The sequence below is a fragment of the Galeopterus variegatus genome, unplaced genomic scaffold (assembly GCF_000696425.1).
Source record: "Galeopterus variegatus unplaced genomic scaffold, G_variegatus-3.0.2 Scaffold5385, whole genome shotgun sequence".
Classification (NCBI taxonomy): domain Eukaryota; kingdom Metazoa; phylum Chordata; class Mammalia; order Dermoptera; family Cynocephalidae; genus Galeopterus; species Galeopterus variegatus.
In genome coordinates, this window is record NW_007731496.1 from 25,185 (window position 1) to 44,917 (window position 19,733).

Below are 19,733 nucleotides of genomic sequence, written 5' to 3' on the forward strand. Positions count from 1 at the left end.
AGTGCTCACTGGCTGAGCGCGGTGCAGCCGGTCTCAAAAAGGACAAAAAAAAAAAAAAAGAGGTCTGATAGAATTCAGCAGTAAAACTATCTGGATCCAGACTTTTCTTTGTTGGAAGATTGCTAATTACTGTTTCAAGCATCTTGCCTGTTATTGGTCTGTTCAGGTTTTCTGTCTCTTCTTTGTTCAGTCTTGGTAGTTTGTATGTGTCTAGAAACTTATCCATATCTCCCAGATTTTCGTATTTGTTGTCATACCCTTGTTTATAATAGTCTCTAATGATCCTTTGTATTTCTGTGGTATCGGTTGTAATGTCTCTGTTTTCATTTCTGATTTTTGTTATTTGGGTCTTCTCTCTTCTTTCTTTTTGTTAACCTAGCTAATGGTTTGTCTATTTATCTTCTCAAAAAACCAACTTTTTGTTTTGTTGATCTTTTCTACCATTTTTTGGGTCTCTATTTCCTTTAGTTCTGCTCTAATCTTAATTATTTCTTGCTATCTACTACCTTTAGGTTTGGATTGCTTTGAGTTTTCAAGTTCTTTGAGGCGAAGTTTTAGGTCATTTATTTGAAGTCTTTCCATTCTTTTGATACAAGCATTTATTGCAATAAATTTACCTCTTAGTACTATTTTTGCAGTATCCCACAGGTTTTGGTATGATATGTCTTTATTTTCATTAGTTCCTAGTAATTTTTTGATTTCCTGTTTAATTTCTTCTTGGACCCATAGGTCATTCAGGAGCCTATCATTTAGTTTCCATGTATTTGTATAGCTTCCAGAATTTTGCTTATTGTTTACTTCCAATTTTAGTCCACTGTGGTCTGAAAAGATAGTTGGAATCATTTCAATTTTTTTAGGTTTGCTGAGACTAGATTTGTGACCTAATAAGTGGTCTGTCCTGGAGAATATACCATGCGCTGATGAGAAGAAAGTGTATTCTTTAGTTGTTGGGTAAAATGTCCTGTATATATCTGCCAAGTCCAGTTGGTCTAGGGTGTAGATTAAATCCTGTGTCTCTTTGTTGACTTGTTGCCTGGAAGATCTGTCCCATACTGAGAAATGGGTGTTCAGATCACCCACTATTAATGTATTAGGTCCTATTTCTTTCTTTAGGTCTAAGACTGTTTTCTGTACATATCCACGTACTCCAATATTGGGTGCATACATGTTTGATTGTTATGTCTTCTAACTGTATAGATCCCTTTATCATTATATAGTGGCCTTCTCTGTCGTTTTTTATGTTTTTGGTTTAAAGTCTATTTTGTCTGATATAAGAATAGCTACTTCTGCTCGTTTTTAGTTTCCATTTGCATGGTATATCTTTTCCATCCCTTCACTTTTAGCCTATGTGTGTCTCTACTGGTGAGGTGAGTCTCTTGGAGACAGCACATACTTGGGTCTAGCTTTTTAATCCTATCAGTCTGTGTCTTTTGAATGGGGAATTTAGTCCATTGACATTCAGGGTAGTTATTGACAGGTGTTGCTTACTCCATCATTTAATTGTTTGTTGTTTAGCTGGTTTAAATATCTTTTGATCATTATTTCCTCTTTTATTTCTCTTTGATGTTAGTTGCGAATTTAAGGTGGGATGATTTAGCTTCTTTCTCTTTCTTGCTGGCACTTTTGTTTTAACAATGGGATTTGCTCTTTCTTGTGTATTTGTGATAGTGGTCACCATTATTCAGATTCCAGATGAATGACTCCCTTGAGAATTTCTTGCAGGGCTGGTCGTGTGGTGGTGAACTCCCACAAATTTGTTTGTCTAGGAAATACACTATTTCTCCCTCATTTCTGATGGAGAGCCTTGCTGGGTAAAGAAATCTTGGCTGGCAATTTTTTTCTTTTAGTATTTTGAATATGTCATTCCACTTTCTTCTGGCCTGTAGAGTTTCAGCTGAGAAATCTGCTGTTAGTTTGATGGGGGTTCCCCTATGTGAGACCTGATGCTTTTCTCTTGCTGCTTGTAGAATTCTCTTTTTGTCTTTGAGCTTTGCAAATTTAACCGTAATGTGTCTTGGGGAGGATCTTTTTGGATTGAATCTGTTTGGGGACCTTTGAGCTTCCTGGATCTGAAGGTCTGTATCTTGCCCTACACCCGGCAAGTTTTCTGCTATTTTTCCTTAAGTAGGTTTTCAATACCTTTTCCTTTCTCCTCCCCTTCAGGAATACTCACGATTAGGATTTTAGAGCACTTGAGGTCTGCTCTCTCTCTTAGATTTTCCTCATTATTTTTAATTCTTTTTTCCTTTTTTTGTCTGCCTAGGTTATTTCAAAAAGACCATCTTCAAGCTCTGAAATTCTTTCTTCTGCTTGATCTACCTTGCTGCTCAAGCTCTCAGTTGTGTCTTTTATTTCATTGAGTGAATCTTTCATTTCTAGAAGTTCTGCTACACTCTTTTTTAAGGTATTAATCTCTTTGTAGACTTCCTCCTTCATATTTTGGATATTTTTTCTTATTTCATTGTGTTCTCTAATTGAGTCTTCCTTTATTTCTTCAAATTTTCTTAAGATCATTGCTCAGAATTCTTTTTCAGACATTGCAAGGATTCCCTGTTCCATTGAGTTTGACTTTGGAGCATTACTGTATTCTTTTGGTGGTGTCATTTCTTCTTGTTTGTTTGTACTTCTAGTATTTTTTCGTTGACATTTGGTCATTTGGTAGAGGATCTGCTTCTTCTATTACACTGAGGTTAGCTGTGGAGTGACCCTGGCTGCTACTGTGGTGGTGAATTGTCTTTGCTTGATAGTAAGTGTGGTGGTGGTTATATTAAACCACCTTGGGTCCTGTTTCAGAATCTGTGGTCACAGAATGAGCCCCCAGTGCCACACAGTTCTACTGGGCACACCTGAGCAGGTCAGATCCCGCAGGCTGGCGCTCCCTTCTGTGTTCAAGGAGGGGACAGGGCTAGCCACACAGTTCTGTTGCTGCTGGGCTCACCTTAGCACAGGTCGGGGATCAGGCGGGCTGGTGCTCTCCTCCAGGTCCCAAGGAGGGGGGAGGGGCCACCTCTAGCCATGCAGTTCTGCCACTGCCACTGCTGGACTCTCCATGAACTTTTTGAAGTACCCTCATATGTGTGAGGTGAGTCTCTTGGAGACAGCACATACTTGAAGAATTTTCCAAAAATTAAAGATATCACTCCTCAATTTGAAGAACTACACATTTACAATGGAAAACTAAAAGTAAATTCACATTTAAGCATTTAGTATTTTTTTTTTCCTTTTTGTCTTTTTTCGTGACAGGCAACGGATCGCAACCCTCAGTGTCGCGCCCGGACCGGACCAGGACCGCCCGGACCGGACCGGGACCGGCAACGGGATCGCAACCCACGGTGTTGCTCCCACACCTCGCTCAGCCAGTGAGCGGCCGGTCTGTATATGGGATCCGAACCCTCGGCGGGAGCGCCGCCGCGCTTCCCAAGTGGCACACTGTAGCAGTGCGCCACCGGGCCGGCCCGGCATTTAGTATTTAAACTGCATAACTGTAGAGAAGAAAAAGGAAGAAATTCCAAAATGAGTTATATGAAGTTATGGAGTCTGAACTGAAATCCAGGTCTTCTGACCCATGTTCAGCACCCTTTATAAAATACCAGTCACTCTCTGCAAAGTGGGAACCCATTCTAAGAGAACTACCCAATAGGCTGAGATCAAACATTTATTAAGTATCTATAACATGCCCATTACTACAGTGGGACAGATATCCAACTATTATTCCTTTTGTAATTTCCAAATAGCAGATGCTACTTCCAAAGCATGGTCTGGACAAAAGGAAATATGTGATCTCTGCCATGGCACAACACATTCCTGGTTTTCCTCCTAACTCTCACACAGTTCCTTTCCTAATTCCTTTGCAGGATCCTTCCCTTCTATTCAGCTAGTACATTTAGAATTCCTCAAGGCTCAACTCTAGGCCCTCTCCTACTTTCACTCTATATTCTTTCCATAGGCAATCTGATTCCTGCTCGAGGCTTTAACTTCTACCCATTGGCAGATAATTCCAGTGCTCTATCTCCTACCCACACCTCATCTGAGCTGCCTATGTCCTATTTTTATTTCAGTGTTTCACAAGCACTCAAGTCCAATATGTCAAAAATAAAGTCATGATCTCACTTAACATGGCCTCTTCCAACTTCTCAGCAAACAAGATCATCATCAAGGAGTTATCCCCTGTCAATGACGCTTGACCCCCACTTATTCAACCAACCCCATATCCACTCAATGTTGCTTCCTAAATATCCCCCAAATCAATCCACCTCTCTATCTCAACTATCATCATTTTAGTCCAAACTACATACTTCTCTTGCATGAATTGTTTTAATAGGCCCATTGACCCACCTGTATCCACTATTGTACTCCTTCAATCCAATCTCCCTGCAGTATACAGAACAATTCTTTCTAGGATATCATACTTCTGCATTACTCAGGCCCTGCTCAAAACCATTCAATAGTGTCACTTTGGTCTTAGGACTATAATCAAACTTTTTATACCAAACTCCATAGTGTGGATCTTACATGCTTTCTAGCCTCATCTTATACCATACCCGCTGGCTACTGCCCCCTCCCATCACTCTGGGCTTCAGATGCCATGCTCCCTCTAAGCACAGTGCCCAGGCAAAGCTATTTCCTCTGTCTCGGACCTCTTTGTTAGTTCATGACTGCTCATTCTTTAGATCTCAGCTCAAGTTTCAGGAAATCATTCCATGTTTTCCCTAACAGTCAAATTCTTGATATATGCTTCAAAAGCATATGTAACTGTCATTTGTAGCATTTAACATAGCCACAATTTAAAATTTATTCTGTAATTATTTGATTAATATCTAACTTCTTCACTAGGCTCTGAATTCCATGAAGATCAAGGATTACATCTGCTTGTGTTCACATTTTAACTTTAATTCCCAGCATATCGCATGCAATAAATATGCCCTGAATAAAAGAATGATAGATTAAGAGAACACAGGCTTAAATATAAGCCATAATAATGGTGTTACGCTGTCAGAGAAGACATACTTACCAAGAAAAAGAAAAAGTAAACTTAAAACTTTACAGTAACAATAGTCCCTTAAAATACAAATTTGTAGGGCCGGCCTGTGGCTCACTCGGGAGAATGCGGTGCTGATAGCATCAGGGCCACGGGTTCAGATCCCATATAGGGATGGCTGGTTAGCTCACTGGGTGAGCGTGGTGCTGACAACACCAAGTCAAGGGTTAAGATCCCCTTACTAGTCAACTTTAAAAAAAAAAAAATACAAATTTGTAAAATAGCTTACCTTGACACAAATTCACTTAATTCTGAATATTCTGTAGGTTCCATTACTATGTTGAGGTCAGTAATAACAGAAGATAAACTCTCCTTATTCTAAAATAAAGATAAAAAATTTACGTATCAGAGCACAGTAAACCTTAAAATAAAAAGACAAAAATACTTTTAAAATATGCTAAATGAAATGCCACGAAAAAATGAGAAAGGGTAATCAAGAAATAATACTGAAAATATTGGTTGTTAAGAGAATGAAATCAGATCCTTACTCCATACCAAAAACAAAAATGAACTCCAAATGAATAACTTAAACACTGAAACCAAAACCAAAAAACACTAGGAGGAAATATAAACATCTAACTGATTAATGAGAAAAAACTTTCTAAGCAAACAATATGAAAAAAATTGGCAAATATTATATTAAAAACTCAAAATACCTAAGTAAAAAATGCCTCTTATAATAAAAGAGAAGCAATAAACTGAGAAAAATATTTACCACAAACAGACAGAGGCAATGAAAACTAAAAAGAAAAAGACAAAGGACGTGAACTAAAACTTCAGAGGTGAAAAACAGTTTACAAGTAAAGAATGTTCAATCCCACTAGTAATGAAATAAATGTAAAAGAGATGACATTTTTACTTATTAAATGAGCAAAGATTTTAAAATGTTAATGCTGGTAAATACGTTCGAACATGGTAGGGGGAGTATAAATTGGTATAAACCTTTTGGAAATCATTTTGACAGTGCATAAATAAAAATACTCATATTCTCTATCCCAGCAATTTGACTTCTAAGAACCTATCCTAAAGTAATATATGAAGAAAAAGATTTATGAATAAAGACATTCATAACACTGCTACTTATCACAAAAAAACAGAAACAACTCTACAGTCAATAATGGGGATTGTTAAATAATCTGCTGTTTTGATTTGCAAATTCAGGTTTTCCCTTTTACTCTAGTAAAATTTCTTCATATTTGCTATCTGACTTGTTTTCTCTTATCCTGAGCTGCTGGTGAAATAGCTATTGATGTTTTATAATCTTTGTTTAGTTTTTCTTCTGCTTGAGGGTACAGTAGAAATTGTTAGGAGCAGATGCAGTTTAACTAGGCTGTCTGTGGGCATTTACCACCATATCTAATCAAAACATAAATTCCAGAGTCACTCTTAAAACCCAATAAAAAAAGCAGACAACCTAATTAAAAACTGGGCAAAGGACCCAGAGAATAGACATTTCACCAAAGATGATATACAAAAGGCCAGTAAGCACATAAAATGAAACTCAACATCATTAGTTATCATCTAGTAGTTTCATTTGACCCAGTAATTACACTCCTAGTTATATACCCAAGAAAAATGAAAACATATGTCCACTTAAAAACTTGTTCATAAATTCTATAGCAGCATTAGTCATAATAGCCAAAATGTAAAAATAACCACTTCCATCAACTGATGGAATGGATAAATAAATGTGGTATACCCACATAAGGGAATATTATTCAGCCAAAAAAATTAAGTACTGATACATGCTACAACATGGATGAACTTTGAAACAAGCCAGATATAAAAGGCCACATGTTATATCATTTCATTTACATGAAATGTCCAAAATACAGAAATCCATAAAAAGAAAACAGATCAGTGGTTGTTTAGGACTGAGCAAAAGGAGGGGGAATTGAAGGGTGATAGTTAAAGAATATGGGGTTTCTTTTAGAGGTGATTAAAACGTCCTAAAATTGATTGTGGTGATGGTTGCACAACTCTGTGAATATATTAAAAACTACCAAACTGTACACTTTAAAAGGATGAAGTATATGGTATGTGAAGCATGTCTCAGAGCTATTACCAAAAAAAGAGTGGGAAGAAAGAAAAAGGAAAACAAAAATCTCAGAAGCACATCTTATCTCTTGTTCTAGTACATGTGGATATGTTAGATTTTGGCCTTTCATCCATTAGGATAAGTAGGTCACTCTGTAAACACAAAGTCCTCTCTCTTTTTTTTTTCCCGGTGGGTTGTGGGTTCTGTTCAGCCACTGGAAAGCTAACTTCAAGAAACTGTTTTCCTATCTATCTCCTGCTTGTGGTACTGCTAACCAGGTCAATCTCCCTAGTTGGTAAACAAGGGAAGAGACCTTTTAAACAACCTGACCTCAAAGCAATCTCAGCAGCACATTCCTTTGTACCATGGTTCTTTTTTCTTTTTTTTTTTTCCTTTTTTTGTCTTTTTTTTCGTGACTGGTAACGGGATCGCAACCCTTGGTGTCGCGCCCATACTGCGACCAGCAACGGGATCGCAACCCACGGTGTTGCGCCCGCACCACGCTCAACCAGTGAGCGGACCGGTCTCTATATGGGATCCGAACTTCCTTTTTTTGTCTTTTTTTTCGTGACTGGTAACGGGATCGCAACCCTCGGTGTCGCGCCCATACTGCGACCAGCAACGGGATCGCAACCCACGGTGTCGCGCCCGCACCACGCTCAACCAGTGAGCGGACCGGTCTCTATATGGGATCCGAACCCTCGGTGGGAGCGCCGCACTCTACCGAGTGCGCCACCGGGCAAGCCCTGTACCATGGTTCTTTTAATTTAAGCCCACAGTTCTCATTTTCCTCTACAATTTAAGGATTGTGGGTAGAGATCTTTAGGAATAAGGCCCCATTAACTCTGCAAAATTTATATACCTCTCATGAAGCACCATATCAGATTTCAGTGTTTTGGTTCAAATGTCATAATATCAGGGAGATTTTCTTTGGAGTCTGTGATAAGGGGACTGCATTTTCTTTCATTAAAAAATGTCCCTAGGGCCGGCCCGGTGGCGCACTGCTATAGTGCGCCGCTTGGGAAGNAAAAAAAAAAAAAATGTCCCTATTTTGGAATCATTTTGTAAATTTCAATGGGTTACAGGACAGAAGTTATGCAAACATACTTATCTGCCACTTTCCCCACAAACTTCTACAAACATGATCTTTTTTATGCTGCATGGACTAAGAGGCTGATACATGCTAACTGTGATGTTTTTGCAACTCCTCACAAATAGCATTTACAAACCAGACTGTAAATCTGGGGAACAGAATTCTATGTTCCAAACACCTTTGACAACATCTGTGGCAACATGGGTAATCATTCAAACTCCCTAGGTAGATTTCTCTTTAAATAAAACGGTTGACCTAGATAACCTATAAAGTCACTTTTAGTTCTAAGATTCTATTAATATGATTTTAGGTCACTTTTGCCTTAAACATTATATTAACATTATTTTATTACAATATTCAGTAAAATGAGTTTTATTTAGATTCCTTTTAAATTTTTTAGTAGATAACATCTTTCTAGTGAAAACTTTGTTTTCTAAAAATGTTTTAGAACATAGAAGACTGATATGTCATCACCTTTGTTTTTGTTCTATCAGTCTCAAAAGTAAAAATGTGCTCAATATGTAAAATGGTAAATGTTTTAGAAGGCAATTTGGCACTATCAACTAGAATTTATACGTACATTTCCTTGGACCTAGCAATTCTATTAGAGATATGCAAGTATTTCTAAAAGTATACTTACACAAGTAGGCCCAGAATATGCTGGAATTTACCATTAAATAATAAAAATTTACAACTTTTTTTTTAGGGGGTTGCTAGCTGGTTCAGTGACCCAAACCCTTGACCATTACATCACAATTCTAAGCAACATAATAATATAGTCCTTTGTTCCTTTCCTGTTAGGAAGAAACTCTTGGCACCTCCCACACAACTGATTCCTAAAACCCTGCTGATCCCAGAGTTTTCTGATTACTTCCAATATCTTGCTTACTACTCTGGTCTTCAAGAAGAATCATAAAATCAAAAAGGCTCTGGGCCGGCCCGGTGGCGCACTGGATAAGTGTGCCGCTTGGGAAGCGCTGCGGCGCTCCCGCCCGAGGGTTCGGATCCCACATACAGACCAGTTCCCGCTCACTGGCTGAGCGAGGCACGGGGGCAACACCAAGGGTTGCAATCCCGTTGCTGGTCCCCGGTCTGGTACGGGGGCAACACTGAGGGTTGCGATCCGTTGCCGGACACGGAAAAAGACAAAAGACAAAAAAAAAAAAAAAAGGCTCAGAGAGGGCCGAGCCCGTGGCGCACTCGGGAGAGTGCGGGGCTGGGAGCACAGCAGCGCTCACGCCGTGGGTTCGGATCCTATATAGGGATGACCGGTGCACTCACAGTGCTCACAGCACTCACTGGCTGAGCGCCGTGTGGCCGGTCTCAAAAAGGACCAGAAAAAAAAAAAGGCTCAGAGAGAAAGTTGAGTGTTCTTAACACAGCAAGAGAGAGCACGCTCTTTCTGCAGCTTGTTAGTAAAACCAAGCAGTCCCAAACTACCTACATACTATTAACTGTGAATGATGACAATTCATGTCTCTTTAGAGATTCAGCAATTACTATGTTTTGTCTTTCAAAGAATATCAACAGTTCCTCTCAGGTTTTTTTCCTGCATCCCCTAAAGCATTTACAGAAACTGCAAATAGTCTCTCAATATTTATATTTCTTTCTTGCCATAGTTTTTCACTGGCCACAAGGCCATGCATAATGAAGACTAAATTTCCAGCATCCCTTGCACTAATTTATTGGCCAACAGAATGTAAGTGAAAATGATGGGTACACAACTTACAGAAAGTGTCCTTCAAAAGAAAAGGTGAGCCTTTGTTTGCCCATCCCACTTCCTGATGCCTGAAATGCTAATGTGATAATTGCACCATGATTTGGAAGCCATTTGGAGCTAATAGTATAACTTCCCAAATAGTCATAAAATTTTCAGTCATGTTTTGATGGTATGGAGACCAAAGTATTAGCTTAAAATACTGTTGAGGTCTGGGTCAGTTCTGCCACTGCCTGATAGAAAGCACTGCAGCAGGGGTGGCAGGACCCAAGTGGCAGAGCAGTTACAGCTTCGTATTACTGGCTTCAGTCCTGTCTGTGCTGCCTTGGGGTGACCACCCAGGCCCAGCACACCAAACCAATGCAGGAAATGGGGGCCCAGTGAGAACTCATACTGGGAACACCCTGGTAAGGTAGCAGCCATTCTTCAACTTATCAAAAATGTCTGTGATCTCATCCTTGATCTGACTCAGGACAGCATCAAACTACTCTGATGATTTCCATCAGAGTCTTAAGGTGGGCAAAGTACATAACTTAAAGTGATTTTAAAATATTGCATTGTGTGATCTCTCAGGCCACAGCTCCACTAATGAGCATACCAACTAACTTTTGGGCACGACCCACCCTGGAAAGTACAACTCCACTAAGCAACTCATTCACCTCAACTTCAGAGGACAGTCTTGCTCTTTTCACTTGTATTTGTGAACAAGCCTCCCTAGCACAAGACTAATTTTGCCCACAGCCTAGCTTCTCATCAGATAACCCATGAAGCCACTATGAGAGTGATAAACACCTATAGCAGAAAAAGCCTGTAAGACTCAAGGCTACTGGATGCCCTGGAGTGGTTTTCTGAACAATGTATATACTGGAAGGCAGGTGTTCTCAGAGACAGACTGGACATCAGGCTTATGACTCCATCAATCTGCCATGGGTTGCAGGCCTGCCCCATTGGTGTATACCAGCATGCAGGAAAACATTCAGTGTGTCACCACTCCGAGGTCAAGATCACATCAGCGACAAAGAAAGAAAATGCAGCTGGTCAGACTATGCAACCTTCTACAATGGGACAAAATCCAGGAATTCCTGGGCTACCCAAAGGAAATACCTGGGGTCCTGGCACAGCTGTCCAGCCCAAATGACAGCAATCCATTTGGGTCCACGCTACATTTTGTGGTCTTTAGCAGATGATCTTTGTAGTCATGCAGAATATCACCTTGGTAACCCTGTGTGGCCCCAAAACCTGGTGCCCACCTGGGAACAGTGTAACACCCCTAGGGCCACTCACCACCCATACCCCTGACACATGAAAATGCTATGTGTTTTATCCTGTTCAACAGGCCTTGGCAATGCCACATTGTGCATTTTCTTGGTCCCTTTGGCAGTGCTGAAGGGTGACACTCTGAGGTGACTGCAAGCTTGGAGCTCAATCATTGGATGAGGGTCTTAGACATTCCCCAGCCCATCCTTAGCCTGCCAGGGCCAGTGGTGGCAACTGGGGACTTGGACTGCAAAGAGAAGCAAATCCTCCAAGCCCAGATACCTGGATCCAGTCCTTGGGACTAATTAGGGGGTGGCCGTCTGACACTTAAGGAGGCAGGGTATGGGATCCCTGACTGACTCCTGTCTCATACAAAATGGGACAACTTGGGGCTGTTTTTGTGTCTGACAACATTGATGACAAGAACAAGAATGAGAAATCCTGGCACATGACCCTGAATGCAAGTAGGCAGCTTGCCCACAGGACTTGGTTGTGGTAACTGCTCTACACCTACTTTAGTTATCTGATGAGCTAAGGCCAAGACACCCTGCTTGTCCTTCCCTGTTCCATTCCCCTTCTTTGCACACATTCCCTATAACCGCAGCTGGCAAAACCCACTGGTTGAAACTTTCCTGCCATCAAAGTATGAGCCCAGCCTCAGTACTCAAAATCAGGCCTGGATCCCATTCTTCTCAGAGGCAGACTTTGAAAGTGTTTGCCCTGTTCTGTCCCAATCTGGCTGATGTACCTGCCTGTTACCATTCTGTCTGCTTCATTTCTTCTGCTTCCTGATTTTATGTGAAAGTCTTAGCCAAAAATACCTTCCTTCCCTGTGTTGTGTCTCAAGAATCCAGTATAACTTGCAGGAACATCCGGCCCCAAGCTGCCTTCAGATGACCACAACCACATGAGGCCCTGAGCAAGGATATCCAAATGACTACTCCCAAATTCCTGACCCACAGAAAATGAGTGAGATAATAAAAATTTTTTGTTGCTTTAAGATGCTGAATGTTGGGGAAATTTGTTAAGCAGAAATAGATAACTAATTGATAACAGATGGCTAATATATCAGCTAAGCACTGATGGCATCTAGGACTGTTTTCACAACCGCAGTGGCTTGTACTGGGAGTAGCCCAGGAACATCTTTCAATCTGCCCTACAATAAAGCACCTAAGGGCTCAGCAAAAACCCTACCATATGCAGTTGATGGGGTATTTATACTTACAATTTTTTAAATGTTGCCATTTTGCACATATGTCTACAAGGAGGCCCTAGTTTATGAACTCCTCATCTTGGCCACTGCTGGAGGCTGGGGTTTGGGAATTGTTTATCTTATAGCAGAAGTATCCCTGTTATCATAACATTTTCCTTAAGATACCTGAATTTCCAGAATCTGAAATTCAAGTTGAAATGTAACCATGTGGCAATTTCCTGATAATCTGTGTCTCTGTAGAACTTTCTTTATACCTGTAAATCAAAAAAACCAAATATGTTGTTTGTAAATAACAATTTTTTTCCAATACCTATTATTTAATTTTGTATGAGTATACCACATATACATGTGGGTACACGTGTAAAAGTATACGTTAGTAATTGCACTGAAAAAATCTGGAAGAATTTGTACCAAATTGATTATCATTGCAAAATAGGGTTAATGACAATTTGTACTTTGTAGTTAGCAATTACACCAAAGGTTAAGGTAAAAAAATAGAAATTTACTAGTACAACCCTAGACAAGTTTGAATCACGTTAGCTGCTAGATGTTTTTCATTTTTTCAACATTATCTAATTCTCGTTAAAGACAGTAAATTGAATCCACGTGTTTACCTCTGCTATCTCTCAAAAATTCCCCAAAATGATAGTGATAAATGGTATTTTTCAAACTGTAACATACATACATTTAAACGCATAAAATGCCCTATTCTTAAGTATATAGCTCAATTTTTTTTTTTTTTTTTTTGACCAATAAGGGGATTGCAACCCTCAGCATGGTGTGGTCTGCACCACACTCAGCCAGTGAGCACACCGGCCATCCCTATATAGGATCTGAACTCGCAGCCTCGGCGCTTCCAGCACCACACTCTCCCGAGTGAGCCACGGGGCCGGCCCTCAATATTTTTTTTTACATGTGTTTACCCATGTAACCACCACCCAGATTAAGATATAGAAATTTAATAGCACACACTACATAAGGGTCCCTCATATCCTTTCCCAGGGTGTACCCTACCACCAAGAGGTAAACAGTATTCTGAATTTTACAGTACCCCATAAGTTTCCCTCATGCCCTTTCCCAGGCTGTACCCTATACCTAAGAGATAATCACTATTCTGACTTTATGTAGTCATCTAGTTTTGCTAATGAAGTTGTTTTTAGAAGGACACAATTCTACAAGGATAAGGAGAACAGGAAAGATAAGAGAAACCAAATTTTGGAATCTGGAAACCAGATGGATAAACTAGGATAGCACATGGACAGGTGGAACTGACCTGGCAGACTCAGGAAAACTGAAACCTAAGCCAGTAATGGGGAAAGCCCATAAGCAAGCCCACTTACAAAGCAGAATACCAAAAAGGCACTCTGAATAAGAAGCACCAAGTACCTCTACAGATGGGTGTGAACTTGGGGCTCAAAATAGGAAAACTGGTTAAAGATCTGTTAAGTAAGTAGTTAGGAAAAAAAGACAGAATAGCACATAGTGACATCATTTGCCTCCTGAGAGATGTACTGGTAAAAACAAAACATTACTTCATAGTTTTTCTGCAAAAATTGCATAGGTTGAATCTCATTAAGAGGAAACTATCAGAAAAAAACAGATTGAAGGACAATCTATAATACAAGTGGCCTTCAAATATGTCAATGTCATAAAAAACAAAGAAAGGTTGACTATATTAAAGAAAACTAAAGAGACATGACAGCTAAATGCAATGCCTGATCACAGACTGGATATGGGATTCAAAAAATAAACTGCTAAGGAAGTTTCAATATCATTAAGAGGTCAGTTCTTCCCACTTTGATCAATAAATTCAACACAATCCAATCAAAATCCCAGCAAGTTACTTTGTGGACACTGACAAACTGACGTTGGCTGCACAGTATTAAAGAAAAACAAAGAGAATTTACACTACACTATTTCAAGACTTACTATAAAGCTACAGTAATCGAGAGTGTGGCATCAGTGAAATAGTAGACACATAGATCAATTGAACAGAACTGAGAGCGCAGAAATAGACTCACAAATATAATCGACCAATCATTGACAAAGGAGCAAAGGCAATTCAGTGGAGAAAGGACAGTCTTTTCAACAAAAGGTGCTGGAACAACTGAACATCCACATGCAACAACAAAAACAACCCACCATGAATCTAGATACCGACTTTACACCTTTCACAAAAATTAACTCAAAATAGATCACAGACCTAAATGTAAAAATACAAAACTATAAAACTCCTAAGATATAACATAGGAGAAAATCTAGGCAACTGTGGGCTTTGTCCATAAAAATAAACGTGCCACAAATGTGATAAAAAATAGATGGAATATTGGAAATAACCTAGTTCAACAACTTTATTTTGCAGACATGAAACTCTGGCTGTGAGAGATGTTCTGATGTGTCTGAGGTCCAGGCTTTCTCTTTTTTCCTTATAGAAGTATACTATGCATATATAAATTGCATATAAATACATACAGCATGATAAATTTTCAGTTCAGTACTTTTTAACTTGAATACTCTAATTTTTTTTTTTAAATAAAGAGCAAGAGTATATTCTTAACATATACCAGAAGAGGATTAATTAACAGAATACAAAGTTCACATATACCAGAAGAGGATTAGTCCTTCAAAACAATCAATTATCGGGCCGGCCGGTGGCGCACTGCTACAGTGCACCGCTTGGGAGCGGCGCCGCCGAGGGTTCGGATCCCACATACAGACCGGTTCCCGCTCACTGGCTGAGCGAGGTGCGGGCGCAACACTGAGGGTTGCGGTCCCGTTGCCGGTCCCGGTCCGGTACGGGCGCAACACTGAGGGTTGCGATCCGTTGCCAGACACGAAAAAAGACAAAAAGAAAAAAAAAAAAAAAAAGCAATCAATTATCAAACCCATCCATTTATTTTTAACTACATGTATTCAGAGCTGGTCAAAAGACTAAAGGAAACTTAAAAATTGAAAAACTACCCTTATTATTTTGCAGTTATACTTAATTCTGGACTCCAAACTCAATTATTTATTTTGAAAACCCATTCTTAAGGAATCGAAATTGAGACTATTTAAAAGAATCATCATAGGCCCTAAGGGAAATTCCAACAGAAGAGTTCTAAAAACGTTTGGAGCAATAAAGGCATAACTGAAAGACTAAAGGAAACTTAAAAATTGAAAAACTACCCTTATTATTTTGCAGTTATACTTAATTCTGGACTCCAAACTCAATTATTTATTTTGAAAACCCATTCTTAAGGAATCGAAATTGAGACTATTTAAAAGAATCATCATAGGCCCTAAGGGAAATTCCAACAGAAGAGTTCTAAAAACGTTTGGAGCAATAAAAGCATAACTGCAGGGGCCAGCCCGGTGGCGCACTGCTACAGTGCGCCGCTTGGGAGCACGGCGGCGCTCCCGCCGAGGGTTCGGATCCCACATACAGACCGGTTCCCGCTCCCTGGCTGAGCGAGGGGCGGGCGCAGCACCGAGGGTTGCGATCCCGTTTCCGGTCCTGGTCCGGTACGGGCGCGACACTGAGGGTTGCGGTCCGTTGCTGGACACGAAAAAAGAGACAAAAAGGGAAAAAAAAAAAGCATAACTGCAATAAAGTATACATTCTTCAAACATGACTATTATGAAGACAGCAAAGATCATTTCATTAGCTAGCTTCTGATATATGCATTAACACACCATAGGAACAGTATCTGCATAATTAATGTTTATTGAATGAAATAATTACTTCAAATAGTTCTTTGTGCTTCCAAAAGCACCTGGCCAAGTGACTCGGTCACACACAGTAAACATTTGTTAATTAACTAAAGATCTGATCGCATCATTAGGTCAGCAAGCACACTCACTGAGTCAAATTGTTTTGCTCTCGGTTTGCTCAATAGATTAAAAAGCTGTTAAAATAAAGCATTATTACTACTGCAAATACCATTTTGAACAATGTTGTATTACTTAGCTCTGTTAGGAACAATGATTTATTTTTACTACAAAATCTTTTTTCTGTGTTAGAACAAACAAAATGAGACTTATGAAACTATAATCTTCAACGACAAGGCTGAAGCATTTTTAAGCTGTGAAGCCTATCAGCTATCTCACCTCTTCATGATATTATCCATTCTACACTCATGTAGAGTTTCTTTCTTGTGAAAAAGAGAAAAATAAATATCTGAAAACCAGTGACACAAGGAACAAGTGTCATATGGCTTCTTCTAATTGGAACATTTCATATTTAGATTCCATTTGCCTGCTGGCGTCAATCTTCTTTCTTTTCCTGTTTAAAATATTTCTCTTCTAGCACCATTAATCTTGTGATACTGCTTCACAATTCACTTCAAGAAATTCCCACAACTACTTAGATTTCTGACTTTAAAACAATATTTCTTCTTTATAATTTTTATATTTTTCCAAGTTTTCTAAAATGAGCACATACCTGTATTAGACATAGATAGAAAAAAAGTATTTCACTGTGATAACCCTGTCTGAAATCTCCCATTCTGGCCACAGTAGCTTTCTTACGACCCTATGCCTAATCTTTAAGTTGAGACTTTTATGCTAGTAAAACTCTTACACCTGGCCTATCCTCTCTCTGGACTATGTATTCCATCTCTTCCTTTCAAGTAATTTTAGTTTCCTACATTCTCTCTCTCCATTTTTATCTGTAATTCTAAATCCCCCAGCAGTGAGCTGCCCAAGATCCTCTGAGATCCTTCTCTCTCTCTGCTGTTATGAGGGTTATTTCAGAAGAAAAGTCAGGAAGCACTTCCAAAATTGATTTCTGCTTTAAGGAATACTATTCTTGTCCAACCGAAGTTTATGACATCCAGTCAAACAGCTTAATTAGCTTCCCCTTACCTGTTAAAGCATCACAGACTTTTGGCAATAAAACTTAAGTCACTGGAACCAGAAACCTTCCTTCTGGGAAAAAGTCTGGCTGCTGAAACTTTTCTGTTGGCCACAGGCCATGATAGGAGTAGAGCACTGTGAATGAGGCAGCTTTCACGTCAATGATAACTCCTCAGATTTATAAATTAATGGTACTGTTGTTCTTAAAATCACTAATTGTTTATCACTACTACTTGACGATTAAGGTACTTAATGACAGAGACTGTATCTGTTCTTTAATATTTACCTCAGGCAGCTTTTAAGAGTATTATTCACACTGTGATATTCAAAAAACACCTGATTAAATAGGTTACCCCAACCACACTTTCAAATAGTTCCCTTGCAGAATTTTAATTCACCATTATGATAACCAATTTCCTATGCATAAGCTTTAACACCACTCCTCGATTTATTTTTATTTATTTATTTATTTATTTTTTGTCTTTTTTCTGACCGGTGAGGGGATCGCAACCCTTGGCTTGGTGTCGCCCGCACCGCGCTCAACCAGTGAGTGCACCGGCCATCCCTATATAGGATCCAAACCCGCGGCGGAATGCCGCTGTGCTCCAGCGTCGCACTCTCCCGAATGCTCCACAGGGCCAGCCCACCACTCCTCGATTTAAAATAATTCTTACTTTTTTCTGTCATCTCAGTGATGGTTAGGTTCTCTGTCTTCTTGGAGTAATTTCTTATAGTGATGCCAGTGAGCATACTTAGAAATGAAAGTTCTGATTCTAAATGTCCAAGCTGACTTCTTGGATCTTTTGAAGATTCCCATCCTTCAGAATCTGATTGGTGTATTTCTTGAAATGATTTTCTACAAAGCAAATATCAGAAATAATTATTCCAATTACTAACAAGCGTTTCACCTAATAACCCAGTTTTCCCCAAACCATTCCTCTTCTGTCCTCCTTACTCTCTTCCCATTGAAACAACATAAGAATTTTCTCAAAACCATCGTGGCTACTAATATAGAAATCTTTTTATTTTTTTGCAATCTCTAATTTCAACAAAAAGCAAATGTAATAAATTACACTACCATTTTTTTACATATTAGAAACACTTTAAAATAAATTTCAGGGCCGGTCCGGTGGCGCGCTGGAGAGTGTGCCGCTTGGGAGTGCGGCGGCGCTCCCGCCGAGGGTTCGGATCCCATGTGGAGACCGGTTCCCGCTGACTGGCTGAGCGCGGTGCGGGCGCAACACCGAGGGGTGCAATCCCGTTACAGGTCAGTAAAAAAAAAAAAAAGAAAACTGGGCTGGCCCGGTGGCACAATGGAGAGTGCGCCGCTTGGGCGCGCGGCGGCGCTCCCACCGAGGGTTCGGATCCCATGTGGAGACCGGTTCCCGCTGACTGGCTGAGCGCGGTGCGGGCGCAACACCGAGGGGTGCAATCCCGTTACAGGTCAGTAAAAAAAAAAAAAAGAAAACTGGGCTGGCCCGGTGGCACAATGGAGAGTGCGCCGCTTGGGCGCGCGGCGGCGCTCCCACCGAGGGTTCGGATCCCATGTGGAGACCGGTTCCCGCTGACTGGCTGAGCGCGGTGCGGGCGCAACACCGAGGGGTGCAATCCCGTTACAGGTCAGTAAAAAAAAAAAAAAGACAAAAAGGAAAATAAATAAATAAATAAATAAATTTCAATAGTATTACTTTGCAAAATTAAAATGTCATTTCTAACCCAGGAATTTCCAACCTAAATGTCTGATATCACAGAACACCTCAAATTAATTTGAAAGACGTCTCAAAATTAAAAAACAAAAGTTAACTAACTTTAATTTCTAAACCAACTAAATATCACATTTTATACTAAGAAAAAGATTTCTCAGGAAATCTAAGAATACAAGGGGTATAAATTCCAAAAGAATAAGAAATAGCATAATCTATTTAAGCACCACTATAACCAGACATTTTTCATTGAGAACATACAACTCTATTTTCCTTGAAAAAAGAATTAAATTTTAAATTAAATTAAATTAATTTTTAAATTAAATTAAAAAGAATTAAATTGCATTGGATGATGGTATTTTACTTTTTGTCATTATTTCCCTTCAACTATCTGCTACATTCTATACTGCTGACTTCTGCAATCTTATAACATTCCTTCCTTGAGCTCTGGGGCATGATTATCCTAATTCTCATTTTATATCTCAGGTACTCCACTGTCTCCGTTTCTCATCTCCAACTTTAGTGAAAAACCCTAACACTCTTGCCTCTGCTGTCCTAAATATGTATTATTTCATTCCAGAGGAATACTCAAAGATTAACCTCAGCTTTTCTATGCCAATAACTTCTAATCATATATCATATATCTAATCATTTCTCTTCTTCCTGCAAGATAGATCTAGCTTGATATCTCAGTAAATGTTTTTTCCTCGAATCAGCTTTTCCTCCAAACTTCCCTACTTTTGTTAATGATAAAAATCTCCCCTTGATAGTTCAGGCTCCCTATCTTGGAAATTATCCTTGGCTCTTTCACTCACCTCACATCTGGACCTACCAACAT

At 39.6% G+C, this 19,733-nt stretch overlaps 1 protein-coding gene across 1 annotated transcript; it reads right to left on the minus strand.

Annotated features, from left to right (window-relative positions):
* Window positions 1-5,263: 5,263 nt before the first annotated feature.
* Window positions 5,264-19,733, minus strand: LOC103604773 (centromere protein P-like). Its single transcript, XM_008589345.1, has 4 exons — window positions 19,711-19,733; window positions 17,867-18,048; window positions 12,522-12,610; window positions 5,264-5,356 (listed from the first exon to the last, which is right to left on the minus strand). Exons 1-4 carry the CDS (start codon window positions 19,731-19,733, stop codon window positions 5,264-5,266), a joined length of 387 nt encoding a protein of 128 aa, XP_008587567.1.